This window comes from Lactuca serriola, chromosome 2, assembly GCF_051521515.1.
Source record: "Lactuca serriola cultivar US96UC23 chromosome 2, Lser_US96UC23_V15, whole genome shotgun sequence".
NCBI classification, from domain to species: domain Eukaryota; kingdom Viridiplantae; phylum Streptophyta; class Magnoliopsida; order Asterales; family Asteraceae; genus Lactuca; species Lactuca serriola.
Genome location: NC_136409.1, coordinates 166359303 through 166386765, shown reverse-complemented (window position 1 = coordinate 166386765; position 27463 = coordinate 166359303). Strand labels below are relative to the sequence as shown.

At 36.6% G+C, this 27463-nt stretch overlaps 3 protein-coding genes and 1 long non-coding RNA gene across 4 annotated transcripts; 3 read left to right on the top strand and 1 right to left on the bottom strand.

Moving 5' to 3' along the window:
• Window positions 1-13017: 13017 nt before the first annotated feature.
• Window positions 13018-14367, top strand: LOC145090567 (thiosulfate sulfurtransferase 18-like). Its single transcript, XM_079028717.1, has 6 exons — window positions 13018-13209; window positions 13296-13475; window positions 13604-13683; window positions 13828-13898; window positions 13995-14048; window positions 14147-14367. Exons 1-6 carry the CDS (start codon window positions 13193-13195, stop codon window positions 14240-14242), a joined length of 498 nt encoding a protein of 165 aa, XP_078884843.1. The 5' UTR covers window positions 13018-13192; the 3' UTR covers window positions 14243-14367.
• A 3663-nt stretch (window positions 14368-18030) lies between these two features.
• Window positions 18031-19131, bottom strand: LOC145089755 (uncharacterized). Its single transcript, XM_079028152.1, has one exon. It carries the CDS (start codon window positions 19129-19131, stop codon window positions 18031-18033), a length of 1101 nt encoding a protein of 366 aa, XP_078884278.1.
• Window positions 19132-22939: 3808 nt separating this feature from the next.
• LOC145087301 (thiosulfate sulfurtransferase 18-like) lies at window positions 22940-24332 on the top strand. Its single transcript, XM_079025239.1, has 6 exons — window positions 22940-23096; window positions 23177-23260; window positions 23369-23448; window positions 23539-23609; window positions 23732-23785; window positions 23979-24332. The coding sequence occupies exons 1-6, from the start codon at window positions 23080-23082 to the stop codon at window positions 24156-24158; spliced, it is 486 nt and encodes a 161-aa protein (XP_078881365.1). The 5' UTR covers window positions 22940-23079; the 3' UTR covers window positions 24159-24332.
• A 919-nt stretch (window positions 24333-25251) lies between these two features.
• LOC145090566 (uncharacterized) lies at window positions 25252-26809 on the top strand. Its single transcript, XR_013701653.1, has 3 exons — window positions 25252-26073; window positions 26164-26547; window positions 26700-26809. It is a non-coding gene; the product is annotated as an uncharacterized LOC145090566 (long non-coding RNA).
• Window positions 26810-27463: the final 654 nt, after the last annotated feature.

Below are 27463 nucleotides of genomic sequence, written 5' to 3'. Positions count from 1 at the left end.
AGTATAAATATAACAATGCTCGGTTAAGCCCACAAGTTTTATGATCCGAGTAGTCCAATACTCAAGCTCGACTGATGATGTGCTCGAGTAGCTCGAGCTCAAGCTTCACTTGACTTGAACTGAACCAATTTCGAGTATTTTTCGAATCAGTCTTGAGTATCTCATGATTTGGTCCGACTAAGTTACACCATTGACGAGTGAGTGAAGATGAAAACACATGGGTGGCTTCCAAAAGGAAATTTGGGTGGGTCCTATGTTATTTTATAATGATAAAGAAATAAGATTAGGTGTGAGCAACGAACGATTTTATGAGAAAAAAAACGGCGATTTTAGGATGTTGTTGTCACACCCCCGAACCAGACGGCGGAAACGTCCGGGGGCTGTCGTGACTCAATTGAATACCATAACATTGAATATATATGAAACATAACAACATTCGTCACCGTGCATTAATATAGTACAACCAGTAGCGTTTACATGACATATACTGTTTAAACATTACATTCCCAAAAATTAAATTGTTCGGTTCGTACATAAATAAACTGCAAGCCGTCACTGAATATGATTTCCTTTGATTCACTGGTTCCCTGAGAATACAAGTATTTTGAAAAACGTCAACATATGAAATGTTGGTGAGTTCATAAGTAGTGTTTGAAATCCAATGTTTGTATTGTTTGAAAATCCACCAGAAAATCCGATATTTTCTGAAAAGAAAAAGCTTTTGAAAACGTTTGTGAAGATCCATAGGTATGCTTGTTTGTTTCTATACTTGTAAAAAAATTTGTTCATTGAAGTTGTATGCATTTCAAATCTGTATGTATTGAAAACCCTAGAAAAACCCGATGTTCTCCTAATTCCTTGAATTACATGAAGTTACATTGAAACCATTGCATAGCGTATAGTGTCAGTCCCAGGCGACGTTGGATTGTTTTTGAGCATGATTAATTACTACAAACCCGCATTACACAAACGCCCAGTTTATAGCTATACTAACGATCCCGAAGGCGTCGTCCGTACTAATCACGTTATCCAATCGCCCTGACTAGGTGTAGTCCCACATCCGAAGAGAAAGAGGACACGAAGGCCTCGATGACTCCATTAACCGGTTGGGGATAAAAATGTACGAGGGGTCCAAGACCCGCCTCGCATGAAATGTAGACTTTACTAGCAATACCAAAGGACCCTTGGGGACCAGTAGTATACAAGCCATTGAAAGTCCCTCTACGTTGTGCCAAGTCGGTGAAACCCAACACTCCGTAGAAAAAAAAAATGTCTTCGGGCCTTAAGATCAGGTCATTGAGCTAGCTAGGCCCAACAAACAAGATTTTACACTTTTGGGGCCCAAAGATGGTGCGTAGACGTCTGTGCACACTCGCATGTATATTAAATTCCCAAACGTTATTAGTATGAATCGTAGTGTCGTCGTGTTAGTAGTTTCGGATTTTTATTGGTTCGAGACCGAACCAATTCGTTTCACAACGATTTTGGTATTGTAGTGTATTGTATTTCGTCGATAGTCGCGGTGTCATTATTTGATCAAATTGCGTATATTGAATTAGCCTTGAAATTTTTCTGTTTTCAGCCCCTCATTGTTTGTAAAATTTACATTTTCAACCCTTTTATTGAATACTTCCCGGTTTGGTCCTTAAATTAATTTTCTTGACATTTTAACACCAAAAATTATTGAAATTAATATTTTTCAGCATATTTTTCATAGAAAACAGTTTAAGTCCCTGAAAATGCAGTTTTCTCGGTTTTAACCCTTCTTTTTCGCAACTTTGACAATTTTGGCCCAAATTGTAAAATTTTTGCAACTTTGGTCCTTTTTAATTTAAAAAGCATTTTAAACCTTTGAAAAGGACTTGGATCACTTATGGTCCACTGTTTTACAGAAAATCACAGTTTTGGCCCTCCAAAACAGTAAAATTCGCATAATGGGCCTCATTGGGCCGAAAATGTCATTTTTAGCCCATTAAGCTTGAAATTTATGTTTTTAATCCTCTAAATGAGTAAATTTCCAGAAATTGTTTTATTGAAACTGTTTTGACACACTTCATCCATTAGAATTCGTGATATGTCAATTTGGGCCCTTAATTTTGTATTTTTTCACATTTTAGGTCCAAAATTTGTGTTTTTAACCCAAAGAAAATTGTTATTAAACCACTTAACCATTTTTCTTGAAACACTTTGTATTTAGAAATATATTTGAAGCTAAAATCATTTAACACAAGATATATCTCGGTTTTGAGGGGTTTTATGGCTAGATCCAACATTATAACACACAAATGCATACATATAAGCATGTAAATCATACAAGGCATACAAAACACATATAGATCTACACTTTCACTTGTATTCCCCCCCAAAAAACTCATAAAAACAGAAAATAGGGGGTATGAAGCTCACCTTGGGTATGGTTTCGGTTTTTGGAAGAAAAGATGGAGGAAAACTTGATGATTTTTGGCCTTAGCACCTTTCCTTGGTAGATCTCGAGTTTGAGATGGTTCTAGGGTGCAAGATCACGATTTTTGCATAGATTAGGAAAGGATTTTGATAACAAAAAGAATCTAAACCATAGATCCAAGTATAATCTTACCTTAGATGATGATTAACTTGCAAGATCCTCTTGAAAGCCCCTAATTTTCGAGATTTTTGGAGAGGGGAGGAAGGAGAGTTCTTGAGTGATCTAGAGAGAATTTGAGAGATTTTTGTGGGTGTGTGTGTGTGCTAGTGGCCGAGAGTGAGAGAGAGAAGAGAAGAAGAAGTGATATTTGAGGTGATGTGCATGGAAGGATGAGAAATATTGCATGGATGTCCAATGGATAAAAATGAGGTGGCATGGGAAAGTCAAACCCTCCTCTTGGGCTTGATGTGGGCCGAAAACATGGAAGGAAAAGGAAATTTGGGCTTTTTGCTCCCAAGCCCAATATTAGTGTTAGTTAGGGTGTGTTTTATACCTAAAAGAATGTGGTAGGATTTTCATATTTTTATTGGACTAGTTTAGGTTATTCATGTATCAAGGCTTTTAGTTCATTTCATTCTAGGTCTAACATGACCTAAAATGTTGAATTAAATAAATGTGGGTCCAATTTGGATCCAATTAGGGTTCTAAGCCCTTGATAGTCAAATTGGAAGCTTATTGGTCCATTAGGTCCAATAAGGAAGTTCTAGTCCAAAATGGACCTAAATGAGAACTTCTAGTGTTCCCAACTGTTTGATGACTATTTGTAGTACTTGTATGATGTATCTGATTGAAGTTTTTGATTTACATTAGCTTGAATGTATAGATTACATGACACAAAATTTCCAGTTGTGACATCATCCCCCCGTTAGAGGGAATTTCGTCTCGAAATTCTATTTGAAAGCTATATTTGAGAATGCTAGAATAGGTGAGGGTACTTTTGCCTCATTTGATCTTCGCGTTCCCAAGTGAATTCTGGCCCACGCTTTGCGTTCCACCGTACCTTCACGATCGGGATGCGACTCTGCTTAGTACGCTTCACCTCCCTGTCCATGATTTCGATTGGTTCTTCGACGAACAGGAGATTCTCATTGATTTCGATTTCGTCAAGAGGAATGACAAGGGTTTCATCTGATAGGCACTTTTTAAGATTAGAGACATGAAACACGGGGTGTACACCGTTTAGCTCCGCGGGTAGTTGTAGTCTGTATGCCACTGGGCCTATTCGGGCGACGATTTCGAAAGGTCCAATGTATCGCGGGTTCAGCTTTCCCTGTTTTTCCGAAACGTATAACCCCTTTCCAGGGTGAGACTTTCAACAATACTCGATCACCGACCTGGAATTCTAAGGGCTTTCGCCGTTTGTCAGCGTAGCTCTTTTGTCGGTCGCGCGATGCTTGTAATCGAGCTTTGATCTGGACAATCTTTTCTGTGGTTTCGCGAATGATTTCCGGTCCCGTTTGTGCCCTGTTCGACGTATGCGTTCTTGCTAGCTGGGTGTCACCTACTTCAGCCCAACATAACGGTGATCTACATTTACGCCCGTACAGTGCTTCGAAATGGGCCACCTTGATGCTCGAATGATAACTATTGTTATATGAGAATTCGATCAACGGTAGGTGGGTATCCCAAGACTTTCCAAAGTCTATCACACAAGCACGAAGCATGTCTTCAAGCGTCTGAATGGTTCGCTCACTTTGACCGTCCGTTTGTGGGTGATATGCGGTGCTCATATCAAGATGAGTTCCCATTGCCTTGTGGAGTGATTGCCAAAAGCGCGATGTGAATCTACTGTCCCTATCCGAGATGATAGATTTTGGCACTCCATGTAGCCTTACGATTTCTCGTAGGTACAAACGCGTCAGTCTCTCCATCTTGTAGGATTCTTTGATTGGCAGGAAATGGGCAGATTTCGTCAGTCGGCCGATTATTACCCATATGGTGTCCAATCCGTCCGACGTCTTGGGCAGCTTGGTCACGAAGTCCATAGAAATCCCCTCCCATTTCCACTCAGGGATTTCCGGTTGTTGTAACAATCCGGAAGGTTTCTGGTACTCCACTTTCACTTTGGCGCACGTAAGGCACTTACCAACATAAGTCGCGATTTCCGCCTTCATGTTAGGCCACCAATAGTGTTGTTTAATGTCCAAATACATCTTGTCCGAACCGGGATGAATGGAGTATCGTGTCTTGTGGGCTTCCTTCATAACGGTCTCCCTAAATCCTCCGATTTTTGGGACCCAAATACGGTTCATAAAGTAGTATACCCCATTCTCCTTGACTTCTAGGTTCTTCTCCATCCCGCATAATGCCTCGCTAGTTCTATTTTCCGCTTTCATAGCCTCTGCCTGGACTGATGCAATTTGAGTGGCCAGATGAGACTGAATGGTTATCGAGTGCGTTTTCGTACGACGATTAGAGTACTCCTTCCGACTCAATGCATCGGCTACCACGTTGGCCTTGCCTGGATGGTACTTGATCTCGCATTCGTAGTCGTTTAGCAATTCCACCCATCTTCGTTGTCTCATGTTCAGCTCCTTCTGATTCAAGATGTGCTGGAGGCTCTTGTGGTCCGTGAAGATGGTGCACTTTGTACCGTACAGGTAGTGCCTCCAAATTTTTAGGGCGAAGACCACGGCTCCCAGTTCTAGGTCATGGGTCGTGTAATTTACTTCGTGCGTCTTTAGTTGGCGGGACGCGTATGCTATCACTCTTCCACGTTGCATGAGAACGCAACCTAAGCCCTGATTTGACGCGTCACAGTAAACTACAAAATCTTCCGTTCCTTCGGGTAGAGATAGTACAGGAGCGCTGCAGAGAGCTTGCTTCAAGGTTCGAAACGCAATCTCTTGTCGGTCTGTCCACTTGAATGGCACGCCCTTTTGCGTAAGCAAGGTAAGTGGCTTGGCGATCTTAGAGAAGTTTTGGATGAATCTCCTATAGTAGCCTGCTAGGCCTAAGAACTGACGAATTTCGGTGGGCGTAGTCGGAGTTGCCCATCCTTCCACAGCTTTGACCTTAGAAGGATCCACATGAATTCCGTCTTGGCTTACTACGTGGCCTAGGAAATTCACACTCTGGAGACAGAACTCGCACTTGGAGAGTTTGGCGTACAGCTTTTCCGTTCGCAGAGTTTCTAGGATCTGTCGGAGATGTTGGCCATGCTCCTCTTTGTTTCGAGAATAGACGAGGATGTCGTCGATAAACACAATGACGAAGTTGTCCAAGAACGGTCGACAGATTCGATTCATTAGGTCCATAAATGCGGCGGGTGCATTTGTTAGACCGAAGGGCATTACGACGAATTCATAATGTCCGTAGCGGGTTCGGAAAGCGGTTTTAGGAATATCCTCTTCTCGGACTTTGAGTTGATGGTATCCGGACCGTAAATCTATTTTAGAAAAATAACTAGCTCCTTGGAGCTGGTCGAATAGATCATCGATTCGCGGGAGTGGGTAGCGGTTTTTGACAGTGAGTTTATTTAACTCTCTGTAATCGATGCACATTCTGAAAGATCCGTCCTTCTTTTTGACAAAGAGTACCGGAGCTCCCCATGGCGAGTAGCTAGGTCGGATAAATCCCTTATCCAGAAGCTCACTGAGTTGGCTGGACAATTCCTGCATTTCAGCAGGAGCCAATCGATATGGTGATTTAGCAAGAGGAGTTGCTCCTGGAACGAGGTCGATTCGGAACTCAACCTGTCTCTCTGGGGGTACTCCTGGAAGATCTTCGGGAAACACGTCCGGAAATTCACATGCTACTGGAATGTCTTGGATGTTAGTTTCTTCTTTGGTCTTGTCCACTATGTGAGCCAAGAATGCCAAATTGTTCTTTCGCAAGTGTTTTTGTGCTTTGATGCACGAGATGAGACGAAGATTTGTACTGGGTTTGTCTCCGTAAATTACTAGGGTTTCGTGATTTGGGAGACGAAGGCGAATGGCCTTCTCATGGCACATAATCTCAGCATGGTGGGGGCTTAACCAATCCATGCCGATAATCACATCGAAACTCCTAATTGATACTGGCATCAGATCTATTCGTAAGACGTGTTGGTTGAGGGTTAGGGTACATCCGATGTAGATCTCCCTAGTGGATTCGGTTTTCCCATTGGCCATTTCCACCGTATAGGTTTCATTTAGCTTCTGGGGTTGTTGTTTTAATAAATGTTTAAACTTCTCACTTACGAAACTTCGCTCCGCTCCGGTATCAAATAAGATGCATGCATAAGTGTGGTTTAGGAGAAACGTACCGGTCACAACTGCGGGGTCCTGAACTGCATCACTCTGACCCATAGTCAGCATTCTTCCTGCTACTCTGTTTCCTGAGTTGTTGTTGTTAGGGCAATCCCGACGGAAGTGTCCCGTCCTTCCGCACCCGAAACAGGTGTGGCTAGGCCGTGCATTGTTGCTGCCGGCATTGTTGTTGTTGTTATTGCGGTGGTTGTTGTTGTTCTGGTTGTTTCCCTGACTCTGGTTCTGAGAAGGATAAGTCCTGCAGAACCTTGCAGTGTGTCCCCTTCGGTTGCAACTGGTGCAATGGAACTCCCTACATTCTCCTTGGTGATGGAAACCGCACTTGTTGCATTTGGGAAGATTACCGGAATAGGATCTTGAAGCATTTGAAGCAGCTGAGGCTGGAGCATGTGGTGTGGCTGGAACCGGCGCAGTGACAGCGTTGACTGCCACTGTTTGCTGCTTTTTAGAGGTCTCGGGGCCCTGACGCCCCTTTCTCTTGTTGTTCCGCCCTTTCTTGCCATCATCCTCCTTTTTCTTCTCAGTCTCCACTGGCTTCTCGCCCTTTTTGTGGTTATGATCATATAGCCTCTTTGCCAATCTCTTTGCACTGTCAAACGTTTCAGGGTTCGCAGCTATCACATTCCCTTGAATGGGGGATGTCAGTCCCCAGATGAATCGTTCAATCTTCTTTCCTTCTGATGTAATCATACCCGGGCATAACAGAGATAGTTCGCTAAATCTCGTTATGTAGGCATCGATGTTCCCATTCTGCACAGTGAGATTCCATAGTTCCTGTTCCATCTTTTGTATTTCACCTCGGGGGCAGTACTCAGCCATTAACATTTCTTTCATTTCTGCCCAGGGAATAGAGTTGGCGACAGGGAGCGTCATAGCTTCTACGTGTCCATTCCACCAAGTGAGTGATTGGTCCACAAAAGTGCAGGCCGCGAACTTCACTTTCATCTGCTCGGGGCACTCGCATATCTCGAATACCGACTCTACCTTCTCGATCCATCGCTTTAGGGTAATCACTCCTCCAGTGCCGTTGAAAGTTCGGGGTTTGGCGTTCGAAAAATCCTTGTAGGTGCACGTTTTAGTGGGTCCTTGGTTCGTCCCGTTGTTCGAACTTCCGGATCCTTGCCCGTTACCTCCTCCGTTGTTCCCTCGGTGAAGTTGTGCCATAGCTGCTGTGACCGCAGCAGACACGGCTTCCTGGAAAGCAGTGGTGTCAACTTCGGGCGGGGTTAGTTCGGGATTTCCGCGAGTAGCTGGGCGAGGCATCTTTCTGTCATGAAACGGAAAGATGTTGAGTGTACGCGGTTTCTGTGAGGTTGCGATCCTACTAACTAGGTGTATGATACGAACCTAAACATTACTACCATCGAGCATACAATCATAACGTCTCAACACATAACAACTGGTAATATCATAGCAAAACACACAAAAGTTCATTAATATTATCCGCATGTAATACAAGAAAATTTGCTCGTAAGAGCATACATGAGTGATACTAATCCGACATCATAATGGCTCCATGAGTAGTGTAGTCACTTAAACATAGAGCCGGAGTACATAACATAGTTCCTAACGACCTACTATGATACGTCTATCCCTAATCGCGATGAGCTGCGTCAGGAGGTGGTGCCGAGGTCATATGCCGAAATGTTGTGCCAGCAGCTGTGCCATCTCTGCCATGTCTCCAATAACCTCATCCCTCTCATGCTCCGCTTGCACTGCCCGAGCCTCCATAGCATACAGCTGTTGTCGCAGTGCGGCGATCTCAGCTTCGAGGGAACGGTTCTCTCTTGGGGGGTTCGCTGGTGGAGCGGGGTGATCTGGTTGTGCCTTGTTCTCGCATGGCGGGGCGGGGTCCTGGTCCCCGACCTGGCCGTCTTCGTCGTCATCGTCGAGCTCTCCAAATTCGTAGTCAGTGTCTACGTATTCGTCGGGTCCGACGTCGTGTGCTTCCCCTGGATTCTCTCCCGGCTCATCCACAAGCATCCCGTGAGCTACTAGGACCTGATGAAACTGGATACCCTGCTGCTCCTCCTCCTCTAGCCACCCGTTGTTTCCCTAATTAGGGAAGTAGGGGTCTCCAGGGTGATGAAAACCAGCCATGCTGTCTGCGCGAGTACGTGAATATGCTAACATTATTCCTAGGGTACTATGACTATTATACAGACTAAGCAAACATTCTCTTTTTGGGTGATAAAGGGTATAGTTTTAGGTTCCCTAGCTATCTCGATCTCATCAAGACGTGTGTTAGTTTTACCTTGGAGAGAATGTAGTTGATCAGGCTACATTCACTCCTTGGTATCACTAAGAACAGTCCCGAATTAACCGAGATACCAGTGTTATTGTGTTTGATTCAGTGTTAGGTTCTTATCCCTAATGCAAGCAAGCGTGTTTTATTTACTTGTTTTGTTCAGAGTTCTGTTAGTCCCTCTTTTTGGTTTATAGTTGCATATCAATGTGTGGCTCGACATGCTAGTTCACTATAAACAAAGCTCTGATACCAACCTGTCACACCCCCGAACCAGACGGCGGAAACGTCCGGGGGCTGTCGTGACTCAATTGAATACCATAACATTGAATATATATGAAACATAACAACATTCGTCACCGTGCATTAATATAGTACAACCAGTAGCGTTTACATGACATATACTGTTTAAACATTACATTCCCAAAAATTAAATTGTTCGGTTCGTACATAAATAAACTGCAAGCCGTCACTGAATATGATTTCCTTTGATTCACTGGTTCCCTGAGAATACAAGTATTTTGAAAAACGTCAACATATGAAATGTTGGTGAGTTCATAAGTAGTGTTTGAAATCCAATGTTTGTATTGTTTGAAAATCCACGAGAAAATCCGATATTTTCTGAAAAGAAAAAGCTTTTGAAAACGTTTGTGAAGATCCATAGGTATGCTTGTTTGTTTCTATACTTGTAAAAAAATTTGTTCATTGAAGTTGTATGCATTTCAAATCTGTATGTATTGAAAACCCTAGGAAAACCCGATGTTCTCCTAATTCCTTGAATTACATGAAGTTACATTGAAACCATTGCATAGCGTATAGTGTCAGTCCCAGGCGACGTTGGATTGTTTTTGAGCATGATTAATTACTACAAACCCGCATTACACAAACGCCCAGTTTATAGCTATACTAACGATCCCGAAGGCGTCGTCCGTACTAATCACGTTATCCAATCGCCCTGACTAGGTGTAGTCCCACATCCGAAGAGAAAGAGGACACGAAGGCCTCGATGACTCCATTAACCGGTTGGGGATAAAAATGTACGAGGGGTCCAAGACCCGCCTCGCATGAAATGTAGACTTTACTAGCAATACCAAAGGACCCTTGGGGACCAGTAGTATACAAGCCATTGAAAGTCCCTCTACGTTGTGCCAAGTCGGTGAAACCCAACACTCCGTAGAAAAAAAAATGTCTTCGGGCCTTAAGATCAGGTCATTGGGCTAGCTAGGCCCAACAAACAAGATTTTACACTTTTGGGGCCCAAAGATGGTGCGTAGACGTCTGTGCACACTCGCATGTATATTAAATTCCCAAACGTTATTAGTATGAATCGTAGTGTCGTCGTGTTAGTAGTTTCGGATTTTTATTGGTTCGAGACCGAACCAATTCGTTTCACAACGATTTTGGTATTGTAGTGTATTGTATTTCGTCGATAGTCGCGGTGTCATTATTTGATCAAATTGCGTATATTGAATTAGCCTTGAAATTTTTCTGTTTTCAGCCCCTCATTGTTTGTAAAATTTACATTTTCAACCCTTTTATTGAATACTTCCCGGTTTGGTCCTTAAATTAATTTTCTTGACATTTTAACACCAAAAATTATTGAAATTAATATTTTTCAGCATATTTTTCATAGAAAACAGTTTAAGTCCCTGAAAATGCAGTTTTCTCGGTTTTAACCCTTCTTTTTCGCAACTTTGACAATTTTGGCCCAAATTGTAAAATTTTTGCAACTTTGGTCCTTTTTAATTTAAAAAGCATTTTAAACCTTTGAAAAGGACTTGGATCACTTATGGTCCACTGTTTTACAGAAAATCACAGTTTTGGCCCTCCAAAACAGTAAAATTCGCATAATGGGCCTCATTGGGCCGAAAATGTCATTTTTAGCCCATTAAGCTTGAAATTTATGTTTTTAATCCTCTAAATGAGTAAATTTCCAGAAATTGTTTTATTGAAACTGTTTTGACACACTTCATCCATCAGAATTCGTGATATGTCAATTTGGGCCCTTAATTTTGTATTTTTTCACATTTTAGGTCCAAAATTTGTGTTTTTAACCCAAAGAAAATTGTTATTAAACCACTTAACCATTTTTCTTGAAACACTTTGTATTTAGAAATATATTTGAAGCTAAAATCATTTAACACAAGATATATCTCGGTTTTGAGGGGTTTTATGGCTAGATCCAACATTATAACACACAAATGCATACATATAAGCATGGAAATCATACAAGGCATACAAAACACATATAGATCTACACTTTCACTTGTATTCCCCCCCCACAAAACTCATAAAAACAGAAAATAGGGGGTATGAAGCTCACCTTGGGTGTGGTTTCGGTTTTTGGAAGAAAAGATGGAGGAAAACTTGATGATTTTTGGCCTTAGCACCTTTCCTTGGTAGATCTCGAGTTTGAGATGGTTCTAGGGTGCAAGATCACGATTTTTGCATAGATTAGGAAAGGATTTTGATAACAAAAAGAATCTAAACCATAGATCCAAGTATAATCTTACCTTAGATGATGATTAACTTGCAAGATCCTCTTGAAAGCCCCTAATTTTCGAGATTTTTGGAGAGGGGAGGAAGGAGAGTTCTTGAGTGATCTAGAGAGAATTTGAGAGATTTTTGTGGGTGTGTGTGTGTGCTAGTGGCCGAGAGTGAGAGAGAGAAGAGAAGAAGAAGTGATATTTGAGGTGATGTGCATGGAAGGATGAGAAATATTGCATGGATGTCCAATGGATAAAAATGAGGTGGCATGGGAAAGTCAAACCCTCCTCTTGGGCTTGATGTGGGCCGAAAACATGGAAGGAAAAGGAAATTTGGGCTTTTTGCTCCCAAGCCCAATATTAGTGTTAGTTAGGGTGTGTTTTATACCTAAAAGAATGTGGTAGGATTTTCATATTTTTATTGGACTAGTTTAGGTTATTCATGTATCAAGGCTTTTAGTTCATTTCATTCTAGGTCTAACATGACCTAAAATGTTGAATTAAATAAATGTGGGTCCAATTTGGATCCAATTAGGGTTCTAAGCCCTTGATAGTCAAATTGGAAGCTTATTGGTCCATTAGGTCCAATAAGGAAGTTCTAGTCCAAAATGGACCTAAATGAGAACTTCTAGTGTTCCCAACTGTTTGATGACTATTTGTAGTACTTGTATGATGTATCTGATTGAAGTTTTTGATTTACATTAGCTTGAATGTATAGATTACATGACACAAAATTTCCAGTTGTGACAGTTGTACGGGAAGCAACATGTATGTCTATAAGGCGCAAAAACGATGAAGGGGACAGTGTTTGTGCTGTCATAACGCACAAAAATGCCTAGGTGGGTGTTGCTCATACCTACGACTCTAAGGCCATCTCCAATGGGAGTTCAATGGAGGGTTTAATGGGGAGTTTAATCTCATTAAACTCAAAATCTCCATTGTGGGAAAGTGACTAGGATTCAATGGAATGGGGAGTTCAATCCCCATTGAACTCTATATTCTCTCCCCTCTCTCTCTCTCACACACACACACACACACACACATATATATTTATATATATATATATATATATATGTAAATTATTTTTATTTTAATTTTTTAATTAATGTTAATTTTAATTGTAGTTTTTAACTTTTAATTTCATGTTAATTAATTTTTTAAAAATAATAATAAAAAAATGATAAATGATGTGACAATCCATTAAATTGTATAGAGTTCAATGGAGTGTAGAGTTTAATGGGTAAAATTGTATAGTGAATGGAATGTATATATGTCAATCTATTGAACTCATATGAGTTCAATGTATTGAAGATGGCCTAAGTATAAATAACAATAATCATAACAGTAAATAAATAAATAAGAACACAATGGTCATTTTTAAAAAATAACAGTTCAAAAATATATAATATTTAATATATGAAGGATCTACCCTACTAACAAAATAAAACCACGGGACCAACCATATACTTGTTTTGATAGTTGTCAATCTCGAGTACAAACCACATAAACCAATTGTGTCTGTGATAAAACAATAAATAATTTTCAAAGTTAACAAACACATTTTGTGGGCAGATTACATACAGTCAAAATCAACCCCAACGACTACGTGGGCGCACCAAGTAACCTATCAAACTATGTCTTCTTTATGAAGTCGCTCTTATGATATTTAATACCTAAAACCCCCCAGTTCCATCTCTGCAAATTTAATCGGTTTTCCAAAACCTTTCAATCTCCACGACCACCCGCTATGAACACTCAAACAAGGTATGCAACACATGAATTAAGACTGACAAAATTTTCACAGACGGGCTTTAAATCTTTAATGCTCTGTGTTCTTCTCCTTCTTGTAGTTTAGGATCAGAGATTCCAAACGCTCACATCGTGATAAAGCAATGGTGGATTCCAGTCATCTATCTTCTTCTTCTTCTTCTGTTCCAATCGTGTAGCGCAGAATCAGAGATCGTCACCATTGATGTTCACAGAGCGAACTCTCTTCTCAACAATGACAACTACCGTTATCTTGACGTCAGGTAATTACTTCGTATTTATTATAATTCAGATTGAATCACTACTTTCGTGATTTTGTTTACGAACTATTACTTCTTTCATGTTGTTTCTCTTTATAATTTGTAAATTTTTTATCCTTATCTGATGACAGGACTTCGGAGGAGTTCATGAAAGGTCATATCCACGTCGATGATGCTCTTAATATTCCTTATATGTTTAATACCCCTCAGGGTAATTCTACCATTTTTCTCCATGAATATTATCGTTTTGCTATGAATCCAAATATAATTTTTTTTTCTATAATCATGTTATTTTGTTCTCAAAAAATATTTTTTCTTGATAAATAGAAGTAATGTCGACTTTTTGAGCTTTCAGGTAGAGTGAAGAATGTCAATTTCTCGGAACAAGTACTCCATTTGTGTAAAAAGGATGATCATCTTGTTGTGGTAAATCAAATGAATAAGAAAATACTTTTCTTTTTGTTCAAAAATATAATTTTAAAATGTAGCCTTTTGTCTTGTATTGGACTTTTATGTGTTAAGGGTTGTCAATCCGGCGTTCGTTCTGTTTATGCAACAACCATTCTACTTGATGCGGTAAGTTTTGTTTTCACCTAAAAATTAGTGCTCACTTTTCTCATCAATATATTTTTTTAGAGCATATATTTTTTTTAATAAAAATAGAATATTTGTAGGGATTCAAACATGTATATAACATGGGAGGGGGATATCTTGCGTGGGTAGAGAATGGTCTACCTGTGGCTGTGGTGACACCCAAAGTGGAGCTCTAAGTCCTTTTGCATGATGATACAAAGTGTTATTGTATAAAAATGTAAATATCGTAACATGATTGTATTCGATTTGATTATTTTGGTTATGTTATGAAGAATATATTTATTATGTTCTAGTTTTGGTACTTAGTTATCCAGATTCGTGAAGAAGTCTCAATGTTATTTGAAGCATTGTGGAAGAATTGAGTTAGATTTGACATGTTAGCTGCATGCACATTTTGATTTTAGTGGAAATTCATGAAAAAAAGTAGTTAATTTTATGTTATAAACATGTAAATTGCTCAAATTATGGCTGATGTGCAATTACATTGCGTTGAGATGGTCAAAACTTGTTTTTCAAATTAACACTCTTGTATGCACACTTTGATTTTAGTAGAAATTCATGAACAAAAGTAGTTAATTTTATGTTATAAACATGTAAATTGCTCAAATTATGGCTGATTTGCAATTACATTGTGTTGAGATGGTCAAAACTTGTTTTTTCAAATTAACACACTTGTTCGAGCTCAAGTTAAGAGTTGACTTTGGTCCAGAAAGTAAGAAAACATTCTTGACCTCCGGAAATTGTTACTTCAATTTCATAAAGCTAGCAAGTGTAGTGTCATACTTGTCCCGGTCATGTAGGTGTCACGTGATAAATATAATTTTAGACAAAATGTTAAGTTCGTTGGGTTTTCTTGAACAGACAAAACATAATTGAGGTTTTTTGAATGGTTTGAAAACTTTGTTGGGTTTATAATTCATTTTCCTTTTCGTGATAAATATAATTTTTTTTTTCATTTTGAACTTATAAAACCATAGGTTTTTTGGAAACCTACGATTTCCTCTCAAGAACCTACGGTTTCGTTAATTTTTTTTTTAAGTTTTTTTGACAAAAAATCATGAAATTATAACTTATATATGATGGCTTACGAGGTTACAACAAATTAAAAAAAATGAAAAAAACAAAAAATAACCAAAAAATAAAACCGTAGGCTTCATACGAAACCTACGGTGTACAAGTCTACATTGCACAATCTGTGCATTGTGCACTTGTATATCGTAGGTTTTGTATGAAACCTAGGGTTTTATTTTTTTTTTTTTATTTTATTATTATTTTTTTATTTTTTTATTTTTTAAAAGTTATTCCCATATTCAAAAACTACTCTTAATCAACAATAAGATAAAATTTTAATAAAAAATAGACATACTTCAGTGCTCTTCGGGTGTTCCATTGAGAGAAAAAAGTAGATAAAACCAAGAAAATAATAGTTAAAATAACCTAAACTGAAAAATTATACATTATATACTATGGGCCAATAGACCGCGAAAGAGTAGACGGGTCAGGAAACAGTAGTTCATTGCCATGAAAAAGTAGTTTCTACTGTTGACCGTAGTCAACTTGCGTTGATTATAGTTAACCCTGACCAATCTACTATTTTGTGGGCTATTTTTGGTTAATGTGTTTTTTTTTTGCTATTTTTAGATAAGATAATTAGTGATTTAGGCTAGATTAATAATTTCCTTTTTTTTTTTAATATACAAAATAAATATTTCAAACATAGCATTTTTTGAAAAACTAAAAATTGATTAAACTTAATATAAAAACATAGAAATTCAAAAATACAACCAACACACAAAAAAATAGAATTTAAGATAAAAAATATAGAAACTAAAATTACCAAACCTAGATAGATCTAAATGACATTTTCATCAGAAAATTGACCTTCCAAATCGTCGACCGCGTTAAGATCGACGTGGTCGAACGTTCCAAATATATTTCGTTAAGTCCATACAAAGAACATGATGCTTCTCAACATCATGAACCATTGCCCCCCTTGACATGTACTACGCGCTTCCAACCTTAAAAGCTTGTGTAGGTGGAACGATCTCGTTTTCGTTATACTTACATATTGCATTTCCTTCATTTTCGAGAATCATATTATGCAATATGAAACAAATATACATCACCTCGTTTATTTTCTTCTCCTCATATAAGGCACATAATATTTTAGAATATGTCAACGTTTTCTTAAAGCTTCAAATGTTCGTTCAACATCCTTTCTCGCCCGCTCTTGAGCTTTCTTAAACTTCAACATTTTGCAATCATTTGGACAAGACAATGACTTCACAAAACAAGAACGTTCCGGATAGATCACATCCACAAGATAATACACGTTCCTATATGATGTTTCAACTACTTGAAAAGATTAGTCGGGTGTAGTCCTGTTATACATGCCGTCAAGTAATTGAGATATGTTAAGAACATTAATGTCATTGAGGGAGCCAACTAAGCCAAAAAACGCATGTCATATCCACATATCCTGTGAGGCCACCGTTTCAAGTTAAAATTGTTAAGGTTTGTAGTATTTATACGAGGTTTTTAAAAAATAATAATAAAAAAATAAATGGAAATAGTCGTTGCAGCCACCCCATTGATCCACTCAACATAGTCAAACTCAACATTTACTTACCGAGATATTGAGCAGAGCTCAATAAGTCGAGAGGTCGGCCTCGTGTGCGCCGAAGTTGCCGAGCCCATACCGTCCAGCCTAAAGGTTGCATTTGCCGAAGCCAAAAATGTAAAAATTAATACGTAAGTAAATATATTTGAAATATCTATCCGGAGTGATTTTTGACTAAATAATGTTCTAATAAAATCTTTTTTTAATAGTGAATATAAGCGTTTCGTGTCAAACTGATTTTTGAAGCCTATATTTTGTATAATACGAAAATGCTTGTTTTTTAGTTATAAATATAAAAATGTAACAAGGTACAGTCAAGAAAGGACAATGTACAAGTAGATTAATGCATGAAGTTCAAGTTTAATTCCTAAAGTTTATATAACTGATCACTTGTAATCCTTATATCACTTTCAGTCTTTCACTATTTTACCGTCAACTTTGAAAAATATTACTTACAACCCTTCATTTTATAAACTTTCATCTTTATCTCCATCTCCATCCTAAAGTTTTTTTTGTCACTTATCATTTTCTCAAAGCTTTTGTCACATATTATTATATGAGATTTTACAATTATTTAAATTCTACATGATATTATGTGGTATCTTTATTTTTTTATTAATCAATAATCAATTCAACTAATTAATGAGTCTACTATTATATATGTAAACTATTTATTCTATTTAAATGTTCATTAATTTACAAATATATTTGAATTCAAATAGATGCTTTAATGACACAATTAATGTCGTGTATTTGATGATATATTTGAATTCAAAACATAGCTTTAATTATTTGGATTTTGAATTTGAATTCTAACAAATTTATTATTTATTCAAATTTTATAAATAAATGTGTATATATACATCTCTATCTCTATTCAAATTTTATAAATTTTCATTATATCGTTTGTATTTATGTTAAACTACTTTTTTTAATATTTAATATTTATATATTGATATTAAACTTTTATTTTTAATAAACCCATATAATATATATGGTCTTATATCTAATCTAATAAAATATATAATATAATTTAATTCATTTGCTTTACTAATATGTGACAAAAACACTTAAAACCCACACCTCAACAAAACACAGACTCAATTACTAGGTACACCTTAAAAAAAACAGACTTTAAAAACTGGGTTTCGAAAGCCCTAAAAAATATCCCAGTTGGGCTCTTCAAAGCTGTCCAGACCTTGAATAGAAGTCCATCTAACACTTGTGGATACCCAGTTGTTTCCGCAGGTTGTGTTTGAGTATATCTATGTATAGTGGGAATTCTGAACTTGAGATGCGTGCGTGAATCCGCCATTACTGCACTTGAAGAATGTGCAATTGCAATCAAAGCAAGCAATCCTCTTCCTCCTCTGTGGCTTCTTCTTGATTTGCTCGGCTTGGCAGTGAACAAGGGATGAATAATGGCTGGGTGAGGAATGCGAAGACTGCATTTATGAGAGCCCAGGACTTAATATCTGCGTTCTTATCTTCGTCAAGAAACTCTTTATAACTTGAGTTGGGTCCTGGATTGCAAAGGAAGATTGTGGGTATCCCGCCTTTAACTTTAAAGGGCTTTCCGTATCTTCTATTATACTGCCAATCACTTTTGGCCCCCATGAATTCCTTAAAATGTTTTAAATAACGCGGATCAACGTTATCAATGACGTTGTACCAGGCATCATTGTTGTACGTTTTTGGGCTTATATCATAATGACCGCATAAGTAATTGTGTGGGCCTAATGATCTAGCCCATATTGTTTTCCCAGTTCTAGCCTCACCTTCTATAACTATACTCATAGGTCGGTGAGGCCTCCCAGAGGCACTCACAACGTTTTCTTCAACCCAGTCTTGAAGAATCTCCGGTACGTTGTTAAATGTACTGGATACAAAAGGAGAAACATATATTGCAGGTGGAGCCTGGAATATCATATCCAAATTAGCATTTAATCTATGAAAACGTAAATAATAATCTTTTGGGCGTTTTTCCCTAATTATCTCTAAGGCTGCTGTTTTAGACCCAGAATTTAGGGCTTCTGCGTAAACATCATTAGCCGATTGTTGACCCCCTCTTGTAGTTGCAGATCTTCCATCCATCTGGAATTCTCCCCAATCAATTGTATCTCCGTGCTTCTCGATATACGACTTCACGTAGGAGCTGGATTTACCTCCCTGTATGTTTGGATGGAAATGTGTTGACCTGGTTGGAGAGACAAGATCGAAGAATCTGTTATTCGTGCATGTGTACTTCCCTTCGAATTGGATAAGCACGTGGAGACGAGGTTCCCTGTTTTCATGAGCTTCTCTGCAAATCTTGATGTATTTCTTGTTTACTGGGGTATTTAGGTTTTGAATAATTGAGAGAGCTTCCTCTTTTGTAAGAGAGCAGTGGGGATATGTTAGAAAAATATTTTTAGAAGAAATGCGAAAACGAGAACTCGTTGGCATATTTGTAAGTAAATGGATGTCACCAATTTGTATCTCTTTGATTCCCTCTAGACATCGGTGTATATATAAGTGTGGAAACCTCCGCGCAACCGGAAGACCATATGCTTTAATTTGAAATTTTAGATTTTGAGTGCTGAAACTTGCTTAGGAAGGAGCGGGAGTTTGTACTATCCGACAAAAAGTGGTCCTAAAGGAAAAGTAAAGTAAATAATTTAATTTAATTTCTATGTAAACAAATAATTGATGGCTTATAAATAATTTAATTTAATTTCTATGTAAACAAATAATTGATGGCTTATAGGGTGTTTGATTTAGCTTCTATAAAGAATTTGATATGTTTGATTTGGGTTGAAAAATGTTGGACTCGGTCCATAAAAAATTGGAGCTTTGGCCCCTCTTCCAAATTGAAGGACCAAGAACATTACAAGCAATTTCAATATTGCCCTAATAATACAATCGCTTCCTCCACAATAAACGGAACTGGAGAAAAAAAAGTGTGCGTCCCTGTTATCACCTTCATAGCCTCCGACGTCTTCCTCCGGTGAGAAGAAATTGAGTGTGTTTCTGTCATTCTGTGTGTTGGTTCGAACTGTGAATCAAAATGTCTAATTCCCAGTACAAAATTCATCGATCTTTTCAAAACATAAATGCTCTCCTCTCCTGCACAAAATTAGTTATTCGTGTTTTCTTTTTGTGTGTATGTGTGTTAATAAAATGCTAAATCTCTTGTTAGTACTAAAAGTTTAATTTTTAATATCAAAATCAAAAGATTTTTTAATGGTATGTTATAAGAATTTTTGATAAGAAATTTGTTTAGATATATCACGTTAATTTATACAAACTAGTGAGTGAGCCCATAGTACTTTTTAATTGGGTTTTTTGTAGTCCGTTATCAATGTGGATAAATTTAATGATAACTACTACTTAGTGTACAGTTAAAAGCGAAATAAACAACTTTCCATAAATGGCATTAAAGACAAATCACCTATCCCTACTGAAAGGACTGCATAAGTAACAACACTAATAACAGTTCATCTCCACAATAGAACATCATCTTTTACATCAACCCTAGAAACCGAAAAAATGAAAACCGAAGATATGCAAACAATGTTTCAAGCACTGATTGAGCACCTGCAACAGATGGATTTCAGTTTTGGTCGAAGACAACATGGTCATTTAACAAAAATACTAGCAGAGTCGTTGGCTTTATTGATTCAAGCATCAAAATCGTTATAAACCATCAAAATACAAAAGAAAATTTGCAAAACGGAAAGAGCTTGTGTAATTTACTCTAACAAAATAATAGATCAAAACCCTTTAATTTGAAGACACCACAAATCGATCATCAGTGCACAAAAGCATTCTGGCAGTTTCCAAGATCTTCTCTGAAAGTATACTCACTATGAGTATAAGGAACAACGCCATTCCAGGTGTCATAAGTAAAGAAAATAAAATAACCTATCTCTGGGACAAATCTGTTGAGAAAAGTTTTTGTGTCAGGTTTGACATCTGGGTCGTAGTTTTCATTGATGGTCAATGATGCACTCGTGTGCTACATTGTTTTCAAGTATGGATGCATGCATTATTAGAAAAACATATGTTTACTTGATGATGATCTTTTGTTTCTTCTTTAACTCAACTGACAAAAAAATAAATTACAAAAGAAATTTGCAATACCACATTTAAATCCAAAAAAATCTCTTCAATTTCCTTTAAGATCCGGTGCAACCGATGAGTAAATATGTATCAATTATCTTAGCAAAATGAGAGATCAAAGCAAAAATGTGATACTTTTGATATTAATACTTTTTTCTTTAAATGAACTCAACCGAATATTAGTGATTTTTAGGGAAGCTATATAAATATTACAAGACTGGATAGAAACCAAATGAAAAAACTTTTTGACACATCAACATTCTTCTAATCATTGGACCCACATGTCATACTCAATTGAGAGAATAATTAGCCCTTAATAATATGACATTTGATCATGAACAACCTCAGTAAGTAACTAACCAATTCTTACAGCTTGGCTATTCAATAGTTCTGTAATTTCTTGCATATCTGTTTACAAAAATGACATTCTCATCGTCATAAATTGGACAAAGATCCTTGGTTAAAATATGAATCTTCTCCATATTTTGTCATGTTTCACAAGTCTATCATAACAAGTTAGCAACGTACTTCAAAATCATAATTTTGTGAAACCTTTTACCATGTGACTTATTGGATGATTTTGATACCATTTCAATCCTCATGTTGTCTAGTATTAGGAAATTGAAAACATGTTTGATTAATTCTGCATCATACACTTTGTGTGCATAATCCTCATATATAATGTGCTCCGGTGGATATATAAAAAAACTTACTGAAATATTTATATCGATTAAACTATATCAATTATAAAAATATAAAATAAATGACGAGGATATAACAGAAAGAGATATCTAAAAACTCTGCAACATATTTATTTTGGGGTTGTTCTTTAGCAAATTGTAAATTCCATATTTGCAATGTGTTGAAATTCTTTATATATAATTGGAGTGAGTTTTGATAAAATAAAACCATTGAGCCTTCCATGCTCCATTTTATTTTCTGTTCTCATAAATCAATCACTCAATCTGTAAAATCGAGGACATGTTGTGGATTAAGAACTCACATTAAAAAAGTTTGAGAAAAACAATAATGTAGCCTAAGTAATGGAATAATACAAAGCAGATGTTGCGAAAAAGACAATTTGTTTCACACTACAAAAGTAATAAGGCTAATTTGCTTTCTCTTTTGACATGAGAATAAGACTCGTAATACAAAAACTAAACCCAAAGTAATAAGGCTAATTTTCTATTGTGACAAATATAAGAAAACAAAATAATAATAATAATAATAAGGTCTAATTGATGGAATAACCAAAAGCATATCGTGTGATTTGTTCTGCAAATTTCATCAGCAAAACAAATACCAAGAGAAATGAGATTACTCTCCATACATATAAACACTTGTTTTTATTCTTATACAATCAACGAAATTACACAGATGTATAAAATCAAACACTTACTATGCATAAAAAATTAGACGAGAACCAAAATAAAGGACGAAGTATGAAGGAATAAAACCTTCCTTGTTTTCAATCTTTAGTGAAATAAAACAACTACTGTAGAGTAAAACATAGAAAATCGATCTGATACAATCAACAAAATTACACACAGGTAGATTTCACATATCAAACGAAAGAAGAAAGTTAGAAGAGAAACCTAAAGAACAATAGAGTCGCCGGTGGAAAGTTAGACAAACGAAAGTGGTGATAGACGGAGGTCGGTATTTGGAAAATGCAAATTGTGTCTATCAAAAGTCGATTTAGTGAGTGGTCCATTGCTTGTGAGTGAACATCTTCAACTGCTCTTTCGTCATCACTGTCTATGAATGAGAATTCATCCGCCATTGTTGAGTGCAGGTGAGAGTGTGAAAGAGGGATTTTGGGGGATATTCTACTATCTTAAGGTGAGGCTGTGAGGGTTTACACTGTGTAACGGTGATGGCCGATGGATCGATTCGTGCTTAAAGCGGATTGGAAGAAGATGCGGTGACCCCAAATCGACATCGCCACAAACATGGATTTTAGGACGTGTGGAAAATTGAGAGGGATGAAAGTTGAGAAAGTGTAAAAATGTGGTGGCCAAATTCGGAAGTGCACAAATAGACTGTTTATAAGTGCGATGGAAATTAATAGGCGAAAAGAAAAAAAAAATCCTACAAAGCTAGCCCCCATCTTTTTGGATTACTTTTCTCGTCGTGACGTGTGTTTTTGGGCCCACCAGATAAGAGTCACACTCTACCTTCTTCATCAATCATCATGCACCTTCTTTTCTATACCTAACAACATTTCAAGCTCTATCTCTGCAACACACCACAAATCCTCAAAACCTTTCGCTCTCCCTCTTCCTCTCCATCATGGACACCAAATCCAGGTAGATAAAGTACATGATTTGAATTTCATTATTATCAGTACTCCTTGCTTTTAATCCCCTCTTTTGATTCAATCTTGTAGCTCAGAATCAGAAGTCGTCACCATTGATGTTCTAAAAGCTAACGATCTTCTCCGTAACAGCGGCTACCGTTACCTTGACGTCAGGTTCTAATAATACGTTTTTCTTTTTTAATTGAATCATTCCTTTGATGATATTATATTATATATATACTAGCTTTTATTTTGTTATTTTCTGGATTTTTTGATTGATAGGACTGAAGAAGAATTTAAGAAAGGGCATGTTGATTTTGATGGTGCTCTCAACATTCCTTACATGTTTAACACCCCTGAAGGTTACTTTTGATCCCATTTTTTCACAAAAAAATTGTTAATTATAATAAAAATTGTGTTGATTTTGGAGAAAAAGGATTGTGTTGTTTCAGGTAGGGTGAAAAATCCCAAGTTCATGGAACAAGTGCTACCAGTGTGTAACAAGGATGATCATCTTATTGTGGTAAATCAAATGCATAAAAGAAATAAAGAATACTCTCTAATCTCTATGTAAAAAATCTAGACAAGATGTTCATTAATCTATAATCTTTCTTCATTCAAACTATTGGAATTTTGTATATGAAGGGCTGCCAATCAGGAGTTCGATCTGTATATGCAACAATTGATCTTCTTAATACAGTAAGTTTCTTATATATATTTTTTGTTTCAAGATTAAGTTTCATTTTCTTTTTAAACTTTTAAGTCAATATACCATAGCATTTCAAAATCCTTTTAGTAAGGATTATCGACAGTTTTTGACTTGTAATCAAGTATGGAAATCTAGTTATTACTTACATAAGATTTAATGCTAACAAAAAATATATTTTTATAGGGATTCAAGCATTTATACAACATGGGAGGTGGATACCTTGCATGGGTAGAGAATGGGCTCCCTGTGGCTGTAGGCCCTATGGTCCAAACGAAGCCCGATCAGGTCATTTCCAGCTCGAAAACCGGATCGGAACTGGTTCAAAATAAGCCCGATCCGGTTCTTTCAGGTCCAACCGGTTAATGATGATTTTGTGTACTTTTGAGGAAACTGATTCGAGGTCCAATTATGCTTATCCTGTTATACGGTTCAGGGTCCGGTCAAGTTACCAGTTGTTTTTTATAAATATATATATATATATATATATCTTATTGGAACAAAGAAATTGTTAAAATAAATGTAATTTTTTTAAAAACATTTATTGAATTAGAGTAGAAATATTGTTAAAAAAATGTGTTATTTGTAGGATTTTTCACTTTTTTGGTAAAGAAAAACAAAAAACCGTTTTGAGGGGGACGTTTATGCAAGAGCATGTTTGGCAGGGCCGGAAAGCCCGTGGCTGGTTACCAAAAGTGGGCCTCTAAGCCCTTCATTTCATATCCTAGACTAGCATGCTATTTATTAATTATCAGAATCAGAATAATCAAATGCGATATAAACTTTGATTATTAATTATCAGAATCAGAATAATCAAATGCGATATAAACTGGTTACCAAAAGTGGGCCTCTAAGCCCTTCATCAGGAACACATACGTTTAAAACGAAATGTAAAATGGCTAGTTTTGTGTGAAGTGCATTAATTTTGTCATTTACACATGCTAGGAATAAACATATACATTACTAATCGACATAGTTGACAGTGTGGGTTAAGACTATCAACATTTTATTTGTCAAAATTATTCTTAAATTAAACAATTTATATTTTTCATTTAAACAATATAAGACGAAAACGACATAATTAATATGAATATCGTTTATGTTACAAAAAACAAATTATTTGACATTGATCCTATAGGGTTTTGTTTGATAAAATTTGGTCATATACGTTTTTAATTAAGTTGTATTTGACCAATTTTGAAAAACGAAATAGGAAAGTGAAAGATAGATGTTATAATTTGTATGGTTAATTTCATATATATATATATATATATATATATATATATATATATATATATATATATATATATATATATATATAGAGAGAGAGAGAGAGAGAGAGAGAGAGAAAGAGAGAGAGAGAGATAGGTTCAAATGTTTTTAGCAAATATTGTGTGCCTAAATGCACCAATCAGAAATTAGCAAATAATTAATTAATTAAATAAGGGTAAATTAGTAATATTACATATATGTATTAATGAATATCCATAATTAACAACTGATATCCCTTTATTTAAGGGATCAATTTTTATTTACCTATTAAACCCTACACCACAAGAAGCTAGGATCCTACGCTCTCATCGGACTCCCACAATGTCTCTTTCACCACCACACAATTCTCCAATCCTAATCTTAAATCCTACAAACTAAACAATCGAAGAACCCTAACTGTATCCGCACTAGGAGCCGACACATTTGACGGAACAACACTGGCAGTCATCGAAGGCGGCTCGATCGCAGCAATCGCAGCCGTGATTTCACTCGCAAAACCCGAGAAGCGCCGACAGTTGCAGGCGGAGGAGGTTGGCGGTCAGGTTCACTTTTCCTAATTTACACTCTTCGTTATCTCAATTAGGTCTTACAATTTCGATGTTTCGATTGAATTTTGTACTCATTAACTTTCGATTGAATTTGGGAGATACAGTGATCTGTTAGGCGTTGGTGCAGTGAAGAAGGTGTACAGGGGATTTGATCAAGAAGAAGGAGGGATGTGGCATGGAACCAAGTAAAACTAAGAAGCTTCGGTGGAGATCCATCTGTTCTCAAGAGGCTCTTTTCAGAAATCAAACTGTTACAGACATTAGAGAATGAAAACATCATTGTTCTTTACAGTTTCTGGAGGGATACTAAAAGCAACACCTTGAACTTCATCACAGAGGCATGTGCTTCAGGTAATTTAAGGGATTACAGGAAGAAACGCAGACGGGTTTCATTGAAGGCATTGAAGAATTGGTCAAGACAGATTTTGAGAGTGAAATATGAAATGAGAACTTTATCTCAGGTGTGTGTGTGTGTGTGTGTTTCAACTGATCAAAATTTTCTTTTTTCCACCATTAACATATGCGGTTAACAATGTCTGTCTCTTTTGCAGCTACATGTTTCAATGGGTCACAGTTTCGTCCATTGATACCCTTGTTAGAAGCCATGCCAAAGGAACTTGGTGCTAGCCTGCATGATATGCTTAATCTGATCACATGTAATTTCTTGAAACAACATTCTGTCATGGCCTCCATGTGTTCGATAAAATGCCTCAATAAAAAAATAGTTAAAAATCATTAATGTTTTTACTTCACTTTGTTCCTTATTCTTTTCAGAACTATATAACTCAATTTAGATTGGGTTGGATGCCATTTTCATAACAATAGGTTGATGCTAGTTCCTTATTCTGTCAGAATTTGCAGTTAAATACATTGAGCATATCGAGAAGAAACACATGGAAGCCGAAGAATGTTAGTTCCTTATTCTGTCAGAATAGGTTGATGCTAGTTCCTTATTTTGTTTGTTGGGTATATTCTTGATAATACAAATTCTTAAAGAATATTCTTGCAGAATAGTTTATTTTGTAAGAATATTATTTGTTGTATTCTGATAGAATTGTAGTTAATTATTTGTATGTTTAATGTGCAGGTTTTACAAGTGTATCACTACAAATTACTTGGCAATGAATTTCTGGTAGAAAAGGCTTCAAGAATGGCTTGAAGACCTGATGGGAAAGGGTTGAAGAATGAATTAAAGAATGATCACACTTATTTTTTAAGAATGTTGTTATTTTTTAAAAATTATACTTGTTTATTCTTTCAGAATGTTTGTTATTATTCAATGAATCACAATCATACAATGTAACTTTTTGATATATTATTAGTTCAAGAATCGATTTTGTGTATTCTTTCAGAATGTATTTACTAGTTTATGTTTGACATTCTGCCATTCTGACAGAATAAAATCGAAAAATACATTTACTAGTTTATGGTTGACATTCTATCATTCTGACAGAATAAAATCGGATTTTTAAATTTGAATTAATTTAAAATATTCAGATTTTTAAAAAATAAAGGATTTAATCATCCCTAAAAATCCGAAAATTTCCTTTTTTAATATAGGTTAATTGACTAAAATGCCCTTATGCTGAAATTTGTGTGATTATATGGTACATGCTATCCTATTCTACTACCATAGACCCTCAAATCATGACATTTGATTATATTCCATCCGATGGTCCAGATCTGTGCATTCTGGCATACAATAGTTAGTAAAAACAAAATAACCTAACCCTATATATATATATATATGTATGTATGTATGTATGTATATATATATTCAGAAAAGCAAGCATGATAATGCCTTGGGAGTGCATCTTCCTAATATCAAACTTCGATCTCTAAAAAGTAGTC